At 34.9% G+C, this 20,647-nt stretch overlaps 1 protein-coding gene across 1 annotated transcript in view; it reads right to left on the bottom strand.

The window, feature by feature from the left end:
- LOC117341066 (phospholipid transfer protein C2CD2L-like) overlaps positions 1-20,647 on the bottom strand; it is a 106,508-nt gene that overhangs the window by 7,484 nt on the left and 78,377 nt on the right. Inside the window, 3 exon segments of the mRNA XM_033902898.1 lie at positions 6,274-6,417; positions 8,082-8,172; positions 12,318-12,347. Of these exon segments, the coding sequence (XP_033758789.1) occupies positions 6,274-6,417; positions 8,082-8,172; positions 12,318-12,347 (265 nt within the window).

Raw genomic sequence — 20,647 nt, 5'->3', positions numbered from 1 at the left:
GCTGAACACAGACAACGAAAATGGCTGAGACAGGCAAACCCCTAGGCCTGGTGGTGAAATGTTTAGTAGAATATTGAAATAGCAAATCAAAATGAAGTGTGAAGTACGAAAAACAAATTATTGCCATCTTTTGAGGGCACTATGATCTGATAGTGTTGTATTGAGATGGAATAGTATACTCTCATCCCCAGTGTACTATGTTATATCCTCGACAACACTGTCAGACCTCAGTACCCACAAAAGATGGAAATACTACAAACCGCTACAAAACACATTATATTATTTGATAAATACTTTAAATTTCTTTTGTTCAATTAATCCATCACAAAATACATAATATATTTAAATAATACATGAACTATTGTAAAAAAAAAGTTTTTTCTGCAACTTTAAACATCCAAATTCCTTGGTGTACAATGCAAGTACTTAATAGCAATCAAGCACAAAATTTAACAGGAATAAGGGTTGAAGGAATGCATGAAACATGCAACTGCTATCTAATGGCAAATATTAGTGACTATAGCCTCTGTAAATACCTGATGTACCATATTAAAAACGAGGTAATTTAGGCTACATTTGTGATTCATACAATGCATTAAATATATGGATTATACTAGGTGATGAAAATGGTACAATAATGTGATTTTTAATCTATAATTATTTGATGTCTCAGAGCATAGCATAATGTAAAACATGATATTTTCATTCATTGGAAATATGCTATTAAACCTGTTGTGGTAATTTCTGGTTACCCCAAGTAAACAAGAGCATCTAGTATTCTTTCATTTCAACCCAATTTCTTGTACTGACTTTTTAATCAACCTAAAAAAACATGTGTTTTATACATAACAAAGGAATCATGTATCTCAGGACACGGTTGGTTCCTGTGGATTCTAAAGAGAAGAATACACCATTCTACGTCAGTGGTATAATGTTTCTGTACGAAGTATCTTATGACAAGGTCATGATCAATTTTGTATTATATAGGAACCATACTGCTCACAATAATTAGTCCAGTCTAATGCATAGACACATCATATATATATCTCAAAGTTATTTCACTGAATAGTTGTATATTGATTTTGATGAAATCTGAGGAACTGTGGATAGATTACATTAAGTAATCCAATACATACATAACAATAGGTTTTGTAGAAAGTCAGTTTCTGGTGTGTTGTTTGTTTTTTTCATGAAATATAGCATTATCCAGTCAACATTAGGTTATTATAAAGCTAATTAACCATTTATGAAACATAAGGACATGTTTAAAGGTGATTTTTTTTTTCAATATAACAACAATTAATCTGTTTTGTATAGATTTACATCATACATTTTTAGCTTAAAAAGGATTGTATAGGCTGGCAGCTGTAAAGGGTTGGCTGAATATATTTCCTAAATTCCTGAAAAGTAGAAAGCATTGGCAAAATCTACTGCAGACACAAAAGGTAGCTAAAGACTGGTTATAAATAGCTAAATCTACTGATGACATTAAACAGATTTAGGGAGAATGGCTAAATCTACTAAAGACATAACAAATAGATTAGGAGGAATAGCTAAATCTACTGAAAACATTATAAATAGGTTAGGAAAACTGGCTAAATCTACTGATGACATGATAAATAGCTTAGGAAAACTGGCTAAATCTACTGATGACATGAGAAATAGCTTAGGAAGAGTGGCTAAATGTTCACATGACATAAACAGCTTTAGAAGACTGGCTAAATCTACTGAAGACATGAGAAATAGCTTGAGAAGACTTGCTTAATCTACTGATGATATGAGAAAAAGCTTAGGAAGACTGGCTAAATCTACTGAAGACATGAGAAACAGCTTAGGAAAACTGGCTAAATCTACTGATTACATGATAAACAGAATCGGGAGACTGGCTAAATCAAGTAAGGAGTCTAAGCTCATGATTTTACTGTTGAAATAATAGATAGCTAAGAATCATTGGCTAAAATATATTGCGTACCTGGATTGTGTAGGGGTTCTAAAGGTGTGCATGAAAAACAAGGACAAATAGAGGGTAAAAGCATCTTTAATCAACAACACCAGGTAGGGATCAGCCACCAACATATGTCAGGGCGGACATCTCTATACAAGGCATTAATATATTCTTTAAGTTTTAAATACTTTGAAGGCTATTTTTTTAAATAAAGTATACCAATATTTATTACATGACTGAATTTCTCCATTTTCCAATTTAAGTCAAGACTGGCCAGACAGGCATTGACAATTAAAAATGCAACGTTCCTCATGCAATAATGCACATGTGGTTAACAAAACATTTTAATTCAGTTGCCAAGTATCCTGAAATAAAAACTGGGGAAACCCACCTGACATTTTTAAAACTCATGTATCACACACTGAGGAAGAGAATCACATAACACATATTAAGTGCTTTTTCTCAATTAATCATCTAACAAAACAATTGTTGGCTTGAGATATCACCAGGACTGATCAATGCGAGAATGTTATACTGATCCTGGCCAATAGCCTGATAATATGATTCCGGGGTTGATAAATCAAAGCAATAAACCTTTGCACCAAGTCAACAAATGTATCAAATACTTGCCTTAATATCAGTGTTAACGTTAATAACATAAATTGTGTTATGAACATATTAGTGATAACACCTAGGAATAGCTGCGACTGTTTGTAGGTTCTCGATGTTCAAATCATGATGTCATTACTTTATATTTACCATTGTATGGCACTGCCACTATATAACCCTATACCAATTCAGTTGCGAGTTCACCAGCTTATGAACTGCCAACTGAAATTTGAATTTGAAAATTTCAAAAAAAAATCGCACGACAAATAAAAAATCGCAGATGGTAAATATAAGCATTGAACGGCTTTCAGTTGGCATTCATATTGACTATGAATGCCAACTGAAAGCCGTTCAATGCTTAAATGACCTCACTAGAATGCCAGTGCATAGAACGTGGAAATATTACCATTTAAGACTGATCAGTCTGATAAAATGCAGCTTCTTTAAATGCTTGCAAAATATCTGTCATATATAAACTGAAATGTGTGTGTTTCCATTTCAATTCTTCAGACCATGGAAGCTCATATAATATTTCTATTTATTCTTTCTTGTGTTATCAACTCCATATAATTTCAACACATTTTAAGAATAAATCTTAAAAGAAATTTAATCTTGCAAAATTATTTTTATTTTACAAATGGAATTAAATCTTATCCGTGTTGTCAATTTTTAGCTTTTTATCAAAATCACATTAAAACAGAGAGATCATTAATCAATAAAGATAGCATTGCAAGAACTTCAAAGCAGAGGAAGAAACTTTTTCCAGGAAATTAAAAAATGTTATGTTCTAAGTGAGCAATATGTAGAAACAAGGTCTGTATAACTTAAAATAACTGTTCATATGATAATAAATAACTATTGTATAATAAAAATCTTTAAACAACATTAAATATCAACACAATAACATTACAACACAAGGGCAGACAACTTTTAAAGTTTATATACAAAACCATGCTAAAACCTATTTTTTCAGGAATGTCCTTACAGATTGAAGTTGTAGATTTCTATAAGATTTAAACTAGTTTGTTCTGGAAAGCTACCTTAGAGCCTATAGATGCTTTAGAACCTTACATATCAACACTCTATGAGCTGGTCCTGGAAACCTTAACATATTATAGATGCTTTCAAATTTTATATATTAATTAAGGCTCTCTTCGAACTGGTCTTTGAAACCTATTCTAGAACCTATAGGTCCCTATAGATGCTTTCAAATTTCATATCTATAAGGCTCTCTACGAGCCCTCAGCTGGTCCTGGAAACCTACTCACTATGATCAGCTTTATATGTCCTTATGATTTTAAATATTTCTAGGATAGCATTTTTCTTTTTTTCAATTTCACCATAATTTTAAGGATTACACTGAAGTTTTCCTGGTGATCATAAATACTTTGACATATCTGGAGGAATCCCACACACTTTGATAGACAAAACTGACTGATAACATTTTTTCCATACATTGCCAAGAACATAATTTTTTTTTTTTGTATTTTCTTATAATACATAATAATTATTTTCAAAGTTGACCACATACATGTATGTGTATATCTTTTCTTCTTTTAGATTTTTTTTTGCGACATAATTCTTCCGATATTCATGTTTAGTGCTTACTTGATTTGTACTGTTTTTGTGTCAACTTGGTGGTTATAAATAGATTCAACTATATTGACATATTCCATTGCAGTCAGGTTGTGTGGCAAAATAATGTGTACTTGTGCACTTTGTATGAAATGTGTACAAGGTTATGATACCTGTACCAAAGAGTTTAAAATTGTTTATCTATACGTCACACATTGAATAAACACTTTCATTGTGTGCTATTTTGTCTCTTTGTTTGTTTTCCTATTGGCTGTTGATATTGATACGTCTATTTGTCTCTTTGTTTGTTTTCCTATTGGCTGTTGATATTGATACGTCTATTTTGTCTCTTTGTTTGTTTTCCTATTGGCTGTTGATATTGATACGTCTATTTTGTCTCTTTGTTTGTTTTCCTATTGGCTGTTGATATTGATACGTCTATTTTGTCTCTTTGTTTGTTTTCCTATTGGCTGTTGATATTGATACGTCTAACTTGTCTCTTTGTTTGTTTTCCTATTGGCTGTTGATATTGATACGTCTATTTTGTCTCTTTGTTTGTTTTCCTATTGGCTGTTGATATTGATACGTCTATTTTGTCTCTTTGTTTGTTTTCCTATTGGCTGTTGATATTGATACGTGTCAGAAAATCAGCCTCTGAAGAAAGAATCAAACATTACTCAAGATATTATACCAAACCTTTTCATATTTTTTTTCTCTAAATTATCGAATGTACATCGTACTTTTTACAAAAAAACTCATTCTCATTTGCAGACACATGATGAAATCGGAGAATAGAATTAAGAAGTTTGTTGAAGTATAAAATAATGTCAGACCTTAAATGTAAATGTATTCATGATGATACAACAATATAAAAACTAGAAAACAAGAATATGTGTGTATATGTTAAATAAATCATAATCATTAACTCTGCAAAGTTGTTGATGTGAGGCAAAAGGCTAACATGGAGACTGTTCACAAATCACAGGGAAAATCAGTCATGTTTTAAGTTAAGCTGATACTACGTTTTGCTTTAGATGTGACATTTTTCTTAAAACTACACAAGACAGCTGTATGGATCGTGGGAAAACAATGTAAGATCGTGAGCATTCAAACAAAAGTTACACAACGTACGTGTAGCTGTGGTTTAAGGTGAGTATTTTCTGACTGGGTTTGTAGTAGCCAGAGTTATTTCCCTTGACTGAACTAACATGTAGCTGTTGTTTGAAGAGAGTATTTCCAGACTGTGTTTGCAGTAGCCAGAGTTATTTCCCCTGACTAAACTATTGTTCTTAACACTGCCCAAAGTTGTCTCTCTAACAAAATTTGACAACATAACCCTTGATTGAACTTGTTTTTGTTATAGTTCATTTGGATTACCTCCCTTGCCAAAAACATCATTAAAAATGTCTTTCTCTTTAGTCTAGAATTAGCATCTGAAAGTTAAGAACAAAATTAAAGCTATGCCAGCCAAATATAGCAGGATGGTAAAACTAAAAGTAAAAATGTGGTTATTTGAAATAAATGATGAATTTCCCATTCAAATGATGCTGAATTAAAAAAAAAATGAAATGAAACAAAAGCATGATTTGAAGCTATGAAATGACAATGTAACAATGACAAGGAACAGTATAAATAGGTATACACCAAACTTGGAGGGGACTTCCACTACATCATACACGGGGTAACGACTCCATCAGTATTACCTAACAGTAGAGTCATATTTGTTATCATGTTTTCCACGTCAAAGCCGAAAAATATGTTCTTTTTGTTCTTAGTAAAATATTACCAAATGAATCACATCTTTTAGTGTTTACATATAAGCCATTTTCACCATAATTTATGCAGAATTATTTCAAATTAAAAAAAAAAAAAAAAAAAATTATTTGATGTGAAATATCAAATACATTTAAATAAGCCTAATCGAACTACCTTTTTAAAATCATTTTTCTATCATTTATGACATTTTCTGTCATTTTTTTCAGAATTTTTTTTTCTTTTTTATAAAACTTTCAAAAAATAGTATTTTTAATAACTGTGTCAAGAATTATCTCAAAAGATTACCACATGATAATACTGACAGATAATCTATAAGGCAGGGGAGCAACGAGGCAGTCAACTAATACTCGAGCATCATAAACATTGACCTTTCGACTGAGCCTGCCCATATGACTGATCTGGTGGTTGGAGGTGCGAGTCGTCACGGCTACGCTCCGCACTTTTAGATCGCTTTTTAGAACGAGAAAATCTCTTCTTAATTGTACGGGCTAAGGATGAGCCTTTCTTTTTCTCTGTAATATCAGATCATATACATCAGAACATAAAATCTCCTTCAAAACATGTTCTTAGTATGTACATGTAAAAACTGAAAAATCACAACATGTTCTTAGTATGTACATGTAAAAACTGAAAAGTTACGATGTTTGTAAGGAATTTTTGTTTTGTTGTTTCACCAATGCATAACAAAATTACTGTATATAACTTAAAAAATGGGGAATTGGAAAAAGAAATCAATTTGAGAAAACAATATCATAAAACAATACAACTAAATCTATTTTACAAAATAAGTACATGTACATACAAATGTCGAAACACACTAACTTTGGCAATGTGAGTGCTTGTTTTCTCCACAAAGTTCACATTTTGTGAAGATTAACAAAACTGTTGTTATTTTTATGTTTTTTATTCATTTTTTTTTGTTATTACACATATGGAGTATTGTAACACAATAACAGACCAAGCCTATTAGAGCCACTGTTTTATGTGACAAATGCTGTTTGTTTTTTGTGCTGTTTATCATCCCATGAACAGTGAGAATCATTTTGAGGTGAGATCTCCTTGTAGTAGTTGGTGATTACCTCACTTAACATACTGGAGACCTAATGCATGCCATCTAGGGTAAAGTGTCTTGATCAAGACATAGCCAAAACAGCACATATTACCTGTTTCTCAGCTTCCCGAGAAACACAAACCATCACAGGTTAAGTAGCGTGGCTCTACACACCTTGGATCTTCACCTAAGGTTACGTAATTGGCACGCTAACTGACTGAGCTATCGTGGCCCCTCTGACAAGCACTTCAGAGCACAGAATATGGATTCAAGGAATTGAAGATATTAAACAAATGTGGCTTTAGCAGATGAAATTTACTACAGAGTTGTTAAATATATTGTGCTCTTAATGAAATGTTAACTAGAGCAGACAAAAAGCAGAGGTTTACTTGGATAATGCATCAGTTTACAAGAAATATTTAAGCTGTAATACATAGTAATTCATAGCAGTGTGCTGCATGTGTACACATAATGTTCCTTCTAAAAAGCATCACAAATTCATCACTGGTATACAAAAGAATGCTAATTAATGTGTATTGCCATGAATTGAGCCGTATGAAACTGAAATGGTTAAAATTGCTTCATTCAATAACAGCTTGTCGTGTTGCTTCTAATACAAGGAAATGAAATAAAACTTTTACAGAATCAGAAAAAACAGCCTTGTGGAAATAGAAAATTTAGCAGAAAGTGTAGAAGTAAAATGAAACTAATTTGACAAACATCCAAAATTTGTTGGTGAATGAGATAACAATAATCTTAAGATATTTATATGTTGTACCATATCTATATCCTTAAATAAGGCCCCTCCACTAGTATAAGTTTAGTACCATATTTATCCTTAAAGAACCCCCCTCCCCTTTGTGTAAATGTTAAGTGCAACTTACAGTTACAATTGTTCAAGTCATCTGAGACCCTACTAATATGTATACCAAGTGTAATGAAAATCTGTCCATTTTAAACCAAGTTATCATTTTCACAAGACAATGGACAAAAGGCCTTCAACATGAGCCATTGTCTCAGTGGACCTAAAAATCTAACTGAAAACTTGCAATTTTGTATGCACTGGTAAAGTCGATAAATTCACTATAATTTATAAAATTACAAAAAACTTAAGGAGACTCATACCTTTTTCATCATGGCCAGATGGCGGAGGGTCCATCCTGACAGTAGGGATGTCAGTATTTACCTCCTCTGTTGGAGAGCTCTGTGTTGTCTGCTGGCAGAAAAAGGAAAACGGGTCATGAAAACAATCAATTATAGGCTTGATACACATGGGGCTGCAAGCAAAGATTAGGGTGTAGGTAGTGTCTGTCACAATACTACATCGGGAAGGGATTTCATCAATTTATAAGAGAATAACAAGTCTTTTATGGGATATGAATTTTCCAATGATTCCAAATGCATTAACATTATTTTAAACTGAAAACAATTTTTTATAAGTTAAATGCAATTTTGAAGAAAGAAGATTTGAATTATTAAGAGACAATAGAAAACTTATGATCTAATTACAAACATTGACCATGAATTGTGTACAATAAAAATCATTATTATTATTACTTTGAAAAACTGTATTATTACAAGTTTCAGCTAAAATCTTATCAATGTTTCATTAAAAACAGTACATGTACATTATACATATAAATCCTTATAAATATCATCAATCAAAAACTGATAATGGTAATTTTTTTCATGAGAAAGACAAAACTATCTAAATGCTGTAACAGAAAATTGACAAAAATATACAAGTCCATGAACAAATAAATATAAAAAGAACATTACTTCAAAAGTATCATACATGCAAGGCATAAATCATCAAAATAAATTGACATATTTTTGAAAAAAAAGATTTTTTGGAATGACATATAGTTCAATAAAATAAAAAACAAAGGCTATAATATAAAGACCATATATAAATCAAGAAGATAGGAAATCTTCAATATTAGGTGTTTCCTGTACAATTTAACTGATCATATAAGGATTCTTTTTCACAAATCAATGTTCTATCCTGTGTTCTTTATCAATCTGTTCTATCCTGTGTTCTTTATCAATCTGTTCTATCCTGTATGTTCTTTATCAATCTGTTCTATCCTGTGTGTCCTTTATCAATCTGTTCTATCCTGTGTATTCTTTATCAATCTGTTCTATCCTGTGTTCTTTATCAATCTGTTCTATCCTGTATGTTCTTTATCAATCTGTTCTATCCTGTGTGTTCTTTATCAATCTGTTCTATCCTGTGTTCTTTATCAATCTGTTCTATCCTGTATGTTCTTTATCAATCTGTTCTATCCTGTGTTCTTTATCAATCTGTTCTATCCTGTGTTCTTTATCAATCTGTTCTATCCTGTGTATTCTTTATCAATCTGTTCTATCCTGTGTTCTATATCAATTTGTTCTATCCTGTGATCTTTATCAATCTGTTCTATCCTGTGTTCTTTATCAATCTGTTCTATCCTGTGTTCTTTATCAATCTGTTCTATCCTGTGTGTTCTTTATCAATCTGTTCTATCCTGTGTTCTTTATCAATCTGTTCTATCCTGTGTTCTTTATCAATCTGTTCTATCCTGTGTTCTTTATCAATCTGTTCTATCCTGTGTGTTCTTTATCAATCTGTTCTATCCTGTGTTCTTTATCAATCTGTTCTATCCTGTGTTCTTTATCAATCTGTTCTATCCTGTGTTCTTTATCAATCTGTTCTATCCTGTGTTCTTTATCAATCTGTTCTATCCTGTGTTCTTTATCAATCTGTTCTATCCTGTGTTCTTTATCAATCTGTTCTATCCTGTGTTCTTTATCAATCTGTTCTATCCTGTGTGTTCTTTATCAATCTGTTCTATCCTGTGTTCTTTATCAATCTGTTCTATCCTGTGTTCTTTATCAATCTGTTCTATCCTGTGTTCTTTATCAATCTGTTCTATCCTGTGTGTTCTTTATCAATCTGTTCTATCCTGTGTTCTTTATCAATCTGTTCTATCCTGTGTTCTTTATCAATCTGTTCTATCCTGTGTGTTCTTTATCAATCTGTTCTATCCTGTATGTTCTTTATCAATCTGTTCTATCCTGTGTTCTTTATCAATCTGTTCTATCCTGTGTTCTTTATCAATCTGTTCTATCCTGTGTGTTCTTTATCAATCTGTTCTATCCTGTATTCTTTATCAATCTGTTCTATCCTGTGTGTTCTTTATCAATCTGTTCTATCCTGTGTTCTTTATCAATCTGTTCTATCCTGTGTTCTTTATCAATCTGTTCTATCCTGTGTTCTTTATCAATCTGTTCTATCCTGTGTTCTTTATCAATCTGTTCTATCCTGTGTTCTTTATCAATCTGTTCTATCCTGTGTATTCTTTATCAATCTGTTCTATCCTGTGTTCTATATCAATTTGTTCTATCCTGTGATCTTTATCAATCTGTTCTATCCTGTGTTCTTTATCAATCTGTTCTATCCTGTGTGTTCTTTATCAATCTGTTCTATCCTGTGTTCTTTATCAATCTGTTCTATCCTGTGTTCTTTATCAATCTGTTCTATCCTGTGTTCTTTATCAATCTGTTCTATCCTGTGTTCTTTATCAATCTGTTCTATCCTGTGTGTTCTTTATCAATCTGTTCTATCCTGTATGTTCTTTATCAATCTGTTCTATCCTGTGTTCTATATCAATCTGTTCTATCCTGTGTTCTTTATCAATCTGTTCTATCCTGTGTGTTCTTTATCAATCTGTTCTATCCTGTGTTCTTTAACAATCTGTTCTATCCTGTGTTCTTTATCAATCTGTTCTATCGTGTGTTCTTTATCAATCTGTTCTATCCTGTGTTCTTTATCAATCTGTTCTATCCTGTATGTTCTTTATCAATCTGTTCTATCCTGTGTATTCTTTATCAATCTGTTCTATCCTGTGTTCTTTATCAATCTGTTCTATCCTGTGTTCTTTATCAATCTGTTCTATCCTGTATGTTCTTTATCAATCTGTTCTATCCTGTGTTCTTTATCAATCTGTTCTATCCTGTGTTCTTTATCAATCTGTTCTATCCTGTATGTTCTTTATCAATCTGTTCTATCCTGTGTATTCTTTATCAATCTGTTCTATCCTGTGTGTTCTATATCAATCTGTTATATCCTGTATGTTCTTTATCAATCTGTTCTATCCTGTGTTCTTTATCAATCTGTTCTATCCTGTGTGTTCTTTATCAATCTGTTCTATCATGTGTTCTTTATCAATCTGTTATATCCTGTATGTTCTTTATCAATCTGTTCTATCCTGTGTTCTTTATCAATCTGTTCTATCCTGTGTTCTTTATCAATCTGTTCTATCCTGTGTTCTTTATCAATCTGTTCTATCCTGTGTGTTCTTTATCAATCTGTTCTATCCTGTGTTCTTTATCAATCTGTTCTATCCTGTGTTCTATATCAATCTGTTCTATCCTGTGTGTTCTTTATCAATCTGTTCTATCCTGTGTGTTCTTTATCAATCTGTTCTATCCTGTGTTCTATATCAATCTGTTCTATCCTGTGTTCTTTATCAATCTGTTCTATCCTGTGTGTTCTTTATCAATCTGTTCTATCCTGTGTTCTTTATCAATCTGTTCTATCCTGTGTTCTTTATCAATCTGTTCTATCCTGTGTGTTCTTTATCAATCTGTTCTATCCTGTGTTCTTTATCAATCTGTTCTATCCTGCGTGTTCTATATCAATCTGTTCTATCCTGTGTGTTCTTTATCAATCTGTTCTATCCTGTGTGTTCTTTATCAATCTGTTCTATCCTGTGTGTTCTTTATCAATCTGTTCTATCCTGTGTGTTCTTTATCAATCTGCTCTATCCTGTGTGTTCTTTATCAATCTGCTCTATCCTGTGTGTTCTTTATTTATGTTGCTAACTCTTGACACCCATCCCAATATGATCCTACACAGGCGAAATTCTCGAGGTAAATATGATCTGAAAAAATATTGACCTGAAATGAGGTCAATCTCACAGAAAGAAATTTCAGGTCAATTTGTTAATTTACAAAAGACACGGCGTAGATGCTGCCCCAATAGCTATATAAGCCTTCACCTGATTTGAGCTAAATTAAAATGTACAAATTAATCATCAATCAATAAAAAAAAAAAAAAAGACTTCAGAAGATTTAAACCTGAGAAACTGTGACCAGACCCTGGTTTCACTAACGTTCCTTCACAAGAAAACATTTCCCATAGAAAAGTATTACATGGTTAAGGTAAATTTCCTTTTTTCTTAAAAATAATTGTGTTGTTATGTTTTCCAATGGAAAATTTTAAGTTAATTTATTCAATCTAAGGAACATTGATGAAATCAGAGGAGGCTATTATTGATGTGGTTGGATTATGAAGACTTACAACACCATTTTGTTTACCTTAATAGTTGGTAAAGACTTTACAGGTTCCTGTCAGCATCCAAGTGTGAAATAAAACACAATGTAACTTACTTACTGAAGTTATATTTAATGTAACTTTTGGTTAAACAAAAAATAAAAATATGAATAACTATCTGAAAAATATATTTTTAATTATGGTTAATCTTTCTAATAAAGTTAACAGGTTTGATGAAAATTTCTGCTCATTATACCAAGAAAGCATTAATATTCCTGAGTTTGATTAAATGTTATTAACTTTACAATCAGAATTATAAGAAATTTTGGATACAACAAGCTATTTCCTCTGGTTGTGTGTAAAAAAGTTTCACTGTATTTAAAAAAAAAAAATTAAAAAAAAATTGCTTAACATTATCTTACATGTTAAAAAAATAATGACAAAAGATGTGAGCTAGCGGAAGATTAATGCGAAGTAAGATTTGGTATTCCATGGTTATGTTGTCAGAATGTTTTCAGAATTGTGATAAAAAGATTACTTGTATCACAGTAAGTGATGAGGTTTATACCAGCTGTGACATCTGAATTATATAACCAAACGAGAACAGTGATACTAATAACTCATTAATTTCTTGTTTTGTTTCTGTTTTTGAATGAGCTGTAAAACCTTAAACATGTTCTAAATATCTTTTTTTTAAGTCTTTATAAGTAATCAATGTGTGAAAGCTTCAGTAAGGCCAGCATTGACCAATCAAAATTACTCAAGATCTAAATATTTTAATAAGTGAAATATATTTATTCACCATGGCAAAGCACTTTTTTCTGACCATTACTTTCCTTGCTTTGGTTACATTTTATCAGAGGTTGTATAACAGGCTATCTATCCTATAGAATGAAATGCTTTTCACCATGGAAGGGCACATTTTTTTAGATCATTTCTTTCATTGCCTTGTAAAATTGTATCTGATGTTTACTTTCCTATATAGAATAACAATTAAGGACAGTATTGATTTAATTACACCCCTCCCTCTTCCCTCCATAAGATAAAGTTGAAATTTTGAGGTAAGAATATATTTTCTATAAGTTAAGTCTTTCCTTTTACTATATGAAAAAAAATAAAATAAAAATATTACATGTCTTTAAGAATAACCAGGTAAATTCTAAGAGTCAAATTCTATATATTTGTACTTCATAATATTTTATTTCACACACAATGTCATGTGATTAAAAACCTAATTGTCAATCACTATGGTAGTCTGATACCTCAACCCTAAATGCATCAAATGCAGGAAATAGTAGTTTACAGAAAGTATTAAATACAGAAAAGATCAATTGATCAACTTTCTGCAGAAAAGATTGCTTCACTTTAAATCTGCAGGAAAGATTGCTTTACTTTCTGCAGGAAAGATTTCTTAACTTTCTGCAGAAAAGATTGCAGCACATCATGCAGAAAAGATTGCAAACTTTCTGCAGAAAAAATTGCAAAACTTTCTACAGAAAAAAAAGCTATCTTTTTTCAATGTATGATTAAATCTTACTTCCTTACAAGTAGAACAATCTGCATCTTATATATTTGTATCTATAAAGCTAAAAACACAGGACCATTTCAATCACAGGAGATTTAAAACAGAAAAAAACTTCAAAACATGTAAAAGCAATGGAAACCTTTGCAAAAACAAAGGACAAGAGAATGTTCTGGAAGGATTGTCTTGGAAATGTGGCATCAAACTTAAGGAACTCCTTGGAATGATAGGAAATCAAACAAAGTACAGGAAAGACTGCCAGGATAACATTCACAGCAAAGAGGAAGAAAGAGATCTCAAACCTCAAACAGCAAGCCAACTTTCTCTCAACAGGAAAAGCCCAGTTGTGGTAACATTTTAACCAACTAGACTGTGGAATTTTAACACTAGGCGATGGTATACATCACAGTCATGTAGATAGATGCAGACTGAACAAGAAGACATATTTTGGAGATCAGAGGGGATAAAGACAGCAGATGAGAGTACTCCTAGAAGGTCTAGCAAAGCAGCAAGGGAGAGATATTTCTGGGGGCTCAATATTTATATTAACAAATATCTAAATTCTTCTTGTGAAAGGGAAACAAACTACCTGTTATACTTATAAATACAAAAGTATACAAAACAGCAAAGATGATTTTGCTTGCTATTTGTTAAGAGTTTCCCCATAGTCTCAAATCAGAAATGGTTTTCTATAAATGGTTTTCTATAAAGTTAAGAAACCTTTTTACAATTACCTGTATTTGTTTTTTGATAGATCTCAAGCTTGGTTAATCATGAAAACTTTGCTGCCATACAATGTTTACTTTTTATGGGATATTTGGTTATTTTATTTTAAATTTTCTCATCAAGTGTAGAGGATTTACCTCTGAACCCCTAGGAGTACTCTCCATGGGCTTTACATGTATGACACAGCTCATAAACCTTAAAACCAGCAGTGCCAAACCCTACCTTATGTTGCCTATCAGCAGAAGAGGAGCTCCGAGGCAGAGAGCCAGCCCGTTTTGGAGTACTCACATCTTTGGATGATTTTGAGGGACGTGGAAGGGTATTGTAGTCTTTTCTGGGGCGAAACACATGACCAGGCATGGGAGCAGACTCAACATCTGGGAGGGATTCAGGGGAGATTTGGGCATCCTCTATACTGGATTGAGGTTTTTCTACAGATTTAGGTTCAAACTGAATTTGAGCTTGGTCAGATGTAGGTTGTGGGTTATAGGGCAGATTTTCTACAGTTTGTGTATGCATAACAAAACCAGGGCGCTGGACAACTTGAACATTTTCAGAAGGAGACTGAGGGTCACTCTCAACAGTTTCAGCGGTTTGTCGGCTAATGGCAAAACCAGGACGTTGGACACTTCTGACTAATTCTGAAGGAGGTTGAGGGTCAACAGTTTCAGCTGTTTGTCTACTTATGGCAAAACCAGGGCGCTGGACAACTTGAACATTTTCAGGAGACTGAGGGTCACTCTCGACAATTTCAGCGGTTTGTCGGCTAATGGCAAAACCAGGACGTTGGACACTTCTGACTAATTCTGAAGGAGGTTGAGGGTCAACAGTTTCAGCTGTTTGTCTACTTATGGCAAAACCAGGGCGCTGGACAACTTGAACATTTTCAGGAGACTGAGGGTCACTCTCGACAATTTCAGCGGTTTGTCGGCTAATGGCAAAACCAGGACGTTGGACACTTCTGACTAATTCTGAAGGAGGTTGAGGGTCAACAGTTTCAACTGTTTGTCTACTTATGGCAAAACCAGGGCGCTGGACAACTTGAACATTTTCAGGAGACTGAGGGTCACTCTCGACAATTTCAGCGGTTTGTCGACTAATGGCAAAACCAGGACGTTGGACACTTCTGACTAATTCTGAAGGAGGTTGAGGGTCAACAGTTTCTGCTGTTTGTCTACTTATGGCAAAGCCGGGACGTTGGACAATTCTGATGTATTCTGGAGGAGGTTGAACATTTTCAGAAGCTTGAGGACGAATAACAAAACCAGATTTGTAAACACTTTGAACATTTTCTGACAGAGGTTGTTGGGTAACCTGAACATTTTCAGTCATTTGTGGGTGCATTTCAGCTGGAGGATGTTGAACAGATTCTGAGAGAGACATTTGTGTTTGGACAGTTGATGATTCGGGAGCTGTCACCATCAAATCATCAGTAGTAGCCGTTACCCAGTCATCAACCCTTTTCTGATTAGCCTTGCTGGTATCATCCTCTATATCACTGCTAACTTGTTTATGTACCCTAAGGGGACGCTTAAGTGAGCCGTATCTTTCTGGGGAGCTTGCCCTTATTTGACCAGACATTAAATCAGACACAAGTTCTTTAGGAGGACCAGTTATCTCTGTACTTTCTACTTGGACTATAATTGTCTTTGGCTTGCTATCAAAAGGTTGTGCACTCGATTTCATGTCTACATGCTTTGAAGAAGTTAGCACTGCTGGTTTTGACTCAGTTGGAAAACTTACATTTGAGATCTGGGGTAACACACTATTGTCTTTTGGCAATGTTTCTACAGTGGTTTTACATGAATCGACAGCACCATTATGCTCAGTATGCCCAGAACCCTCGAAAAGTTCTTTTTTTTTAGCTTGCTCTGCCAAATAATTCTGTCTTCGAAGAAGAGCACGCATTGTTGGAGAGTCATCTTGTGTTTCAGATTCTGCTTCGGTGGAATCTGGTGCTTCTGCCTCTGTACCAGGGAGAGGAAATGTCACTTCCTCTGCAGGGAGGCTTCCAGGTGTGAATGATGTATCTGGCTTTGTTTCTAATTCTTCATCATTTACTGGTAAGTCAAAGCTTGCCTCAGTTGCTGGGACATCTTCTAGGGTAAATGTTGCATCAGAGTCTATAGATATGTCTTCAGTTTCTGCTTCAGCTGGCAGAACTGAACTTCCAACATAACAAGGTTCATCAACAGAAACTGACAAGTCTTCAACAACATCATATTTAGCAAGTGGAGAAGAAGGTTCTGAGGATTCACCATCTGCTGTTACAAACACATTTACTTTGAGACCTTCCACAGCCTGTAAACTGGTGTCTTCTACCAAAGAAACTTCTCTTGCTAGCTCAGCTTCATCAACTGGCTCGCTAACAAACTGCCCAGTCAAAATAACGTCTTCCCTTTCATCAGGACCACTTACTTCCTGTTGTGACTTGGAGTATTCAGAGACTTCCTGAAGTAGGTCACTAGCAGCAGACAGTTCATCACGTGTTGGATCTGATACAGCAACATCATCAACAGAAACAGTAGACAATTTTAACATATCTGAATCCTGTTCAGTTTTTGTAGAATGTGCAGGTAGGTCTTGAATGATTTCTGAAACCGATGAAATTGAAGCCAGTTTCTCCCTCGAGGCTAAAGAGAATTCCAGGGCAGTTTCCACTGTAGCCTGAGGGTCCACAGCTTGTAATGTAGTTTCATCTGTAGAAATGTTAAGTGTGGTTGTATCTAAACCATGATCTGCATGTTTAAGATCATCCGGTGTTGGAGTCAAAGACACAGCAGGACTACTATCAGGATCCTCTGTTGACATCTCCTGTGCACTGTCACTTGTCATCGAAACATCAGCTGAATGGCAAGTAACAGGTGAAGATATCTCATTAGTGTCTGTTTCTGTCATAGACTGCTCAGCAATATTAGGTGATTCATCTGCTGCCAAAACAGGACTCTTTGATATGTCTTCTGCAAGTGATGACATATCAGAAGCAATTTGATCCATCTCTTGTAATAGGGGAGATGACACCAAATCCAACTTAAGTGCTTTATCTGGCACCGATTCTGCTGTTGTATCCACGTCTTTAGACTCTGATTCACATTTGACTTCCCTACTGGAGTGATCTACTGACACTAAATCACTGGAAGGAAGATCAGTCTCGACACATATCTCTACTCTCACTTCAGCATGATCCGCTGATTCTGCAGGTGTTTTATCTCCTTTTTTCTCTTCCTTGGAATATTCTGCTACAAAGCCTAAATGTGTGTCTGCTGTTTCATCTATTAATACGGGAAATTTAGCCAGTTCTTCTGTTTCTACTTCCAGTTCTTCAGACATCTCTTCTATTAAAAAGTCGGATGGAATATCTTCTGGAAGATCATCATAATCTGAGAGATCATCTTCTCCCTTGTAATCTTGTTCAGAAGATATAATTTTGTCTTCTGTTGAGATATCTTCAGCTCGGTCTTCTAAACACTCTGCTTTAAAATCTGCAGACTGTTCAGATTCTGTAAATATAAGAGGTGTTTCTGTAACCTCAATAACTGACACAGAACTTACAACCTCATCCCCATTAGATACCACTGAAGAGGAAGCAGACTTATCCACAGACAATGCAGCCTCAGATGGCATGGTCGCAGATAATGCTATCTCAGCAGGCATGGTCTCAGACAATGCTACCTCAGCAGGCATGGTCTCAGATAATGCTACCTCAGCAGGCATGGTCTCAGACAATGCTACCGCAGCAGGCATGGTCTCAGATAATGCTACCTCAGCAGGCATGGTCTCAGATAATGCTACCTCAGCAGGCATGGTCTCAGATAATGCTACCTCAGATGGCATAGTCTCAGATAATGCTACCTCAGCAGGCATGGTCTCAGATAATGCTACCTCAGCAGGCATGGTCGCAGATAATGCTATCTCAGCAGGCATGGTCTCAGACAATGCTACCTCAGATGGCATGGTCTCAGACAATGCTACCTCAGATGGCATGGTCTCAGATAATGCTATCTCAGCAGGCATGGTCTCAGACAATGCTACCTCAGCAGGCATGGTCTCAGATAATGCTACCTCAGCAGGCAAGGTCTCAGACAATGCTACCTCAGATGGCATGGTCTCAGATAATGCTATCTCAGCAGGCATGGTCTCAGACAATGCTACCTCAGCTGCAGAGACTTTCTGTGCAGCAAGTAATCTCTCGGCTGGCATAGATGGACATGACACAACTGTCTCTTCAGTAGTGACTTGTTCAGACCTTTCAACCTCAGTTAAAACAGTTTCATCTTTAGATGCTGTTTCTGCAACAAGCTGGTCTGATTGCAACGTTGTTTCACTGGGTAATGTTTCAGATAAGACTGATTCCACTGCAGTAAATGTTTGAGCAGCCAGTAATCTTTCAGAGGAGAATGAAGGACACGAGGTTGTTGTCTCTTCTGAAGACATTTCCTCAGATGGTTCAACTTTAGTTAATAAAATTGGAGAATCAATATTTTCAGAAATACATTGCTTCGTTGTTTCAACTTGTACCATATCATCTGCAGACATTGTTGTTTCTTTAGGCATTGTTGAAGATAAAACAGTTTCCGCTGAAGGAATCTTTTCAGCAGCTAATACTCTTTCCTGTGGCAACAACGGGCATGGTGTAGTTGTTTCCTCAGACGCTTTTTGCTCAGAAGGCTCAACTTCAGTTAAAACAATTTCATCATCAATCTGTGCTGTTTCAGAAATACACTCTTCTGTTGTTTCAGTTTGTACCATATCATCTGCAGAGAGTGTTGTTTCTTTAGGCATTGTTGAAGATAAAGCAGTTTCCGCTGAAGGAATCTTTTGAGCAGGTAATACTCTTTCCTGTGGCAACAACGGGCATGTTGTAGTTGTCTCTTCCAGCACAAATTGCTTTGATGGCTCAACTTCAGTAAGAATAAGGTCCTCTGCACTTGAGCACTCGGTGTGCTCTGTAAGTGTTGTTTCCACTTCTCCTTTGTGAACACCTGTGTGAACCACAGATTCAGAGATTATTTTGGATGTTACTGCAGAGTGCTGTGCTGGAATAGCATCAGCTATAGGTTCTGGCTCAGGTGAAAGTTCAAGGTCATCAGCTGGTTCTGGTGTGCATACCTTGGTAGTTATTGCTGCATATTCTACCTGTTCAGTCTCAGTTTCCTCTGATGGTTGAATATCAGTTGTTTTTAGCAATTCAGGTTCTATTCTGTCAATTCCAGTTTGTTCTGATTGTTTGGGCTCATGTTTGTCATCATAAAAGGTATCCGGAGTGAAAACCTTTGACGTGACTGCAACATATTCATCCGTTGTGTGAACTCTCTCTACTTGTTCTGCTGAAGAATCTTTCTCTTTGACTTGTTCTTCAATTGCAGCAGGTTCATCAATGGATGTCTCTGTGGGGACAGCTTCAGACATTACACAAGTTGAGTCAGTGGATATCTCAGGACATTCTGAGGCCTCTATTTCAACCTTTTCAGATCTGAAGTAGTAAGGAGAAGTACCTTCTGTCAGATCTTCAGTGGATGAGTGCGAGATATACTCCTCATCGTGAAATGATGAGCATGAACTATCATCTGCAAACGGGGAAGGGGACCTTGAATGTGCTACAACTTCAACACATGTAGAATCGATGACAACTTCCTGACATCTTTCTTGTTCTATGGGAGATAATACTCCCTCTGTAACTAAGTCTTTGTCTTGCTGAGGAACAGTGTCATATTCAATGTCTTGTCCAGATTCAATTTCAGTCTTACAACTTAAAGGGGTAACTTGTGTGCTACTATCTTCATCTGACAAAGTGACTGCCTTAGGGGTTTGCTCTTTACTGATGTCTTCATCAGGCTGTTTAACAGGGGCAGTATCAGAAGTTACCTCTTTACTGATATCTTCATCAGATGATAAGACAGGGGCAGTATCAGAAGTTACCTCTTTACTGATATCTTCATCAGATGATAAGACAGGGGCTGTCTCAGAAGACACCTCTTTACTGATATCTTCATCGGATGATAAGACAGGGGCAGTATCAGAAGACACCTCTTTACTGATATCTTCATCAGATGATAAGACAGGGGCTGTCTCAGAAGATACCTCTTTTCTGATATCTTCATCGGATGATAAGACAGGGGCAGTATC

The sequence above is a fragment of the Pecten maximus genome, chromosome 13, assembly GCF_902652985.1.
Source record: "Pecten maximus chromosome 13, xPecMax1.1, whole genome shotgun sequence".
NCBI classification, from domain to species: domain Eukaryota; kingdom Metazoa; phylum Mollusca; class Bivalvia; order Pectinida; family Pectinidae; genus Pecten; species Pecten maximus.
Note: the sequence above shows the minus strand (reverse complement) of the source record. Positions and strands in the feature narration are given on the sequence as shown.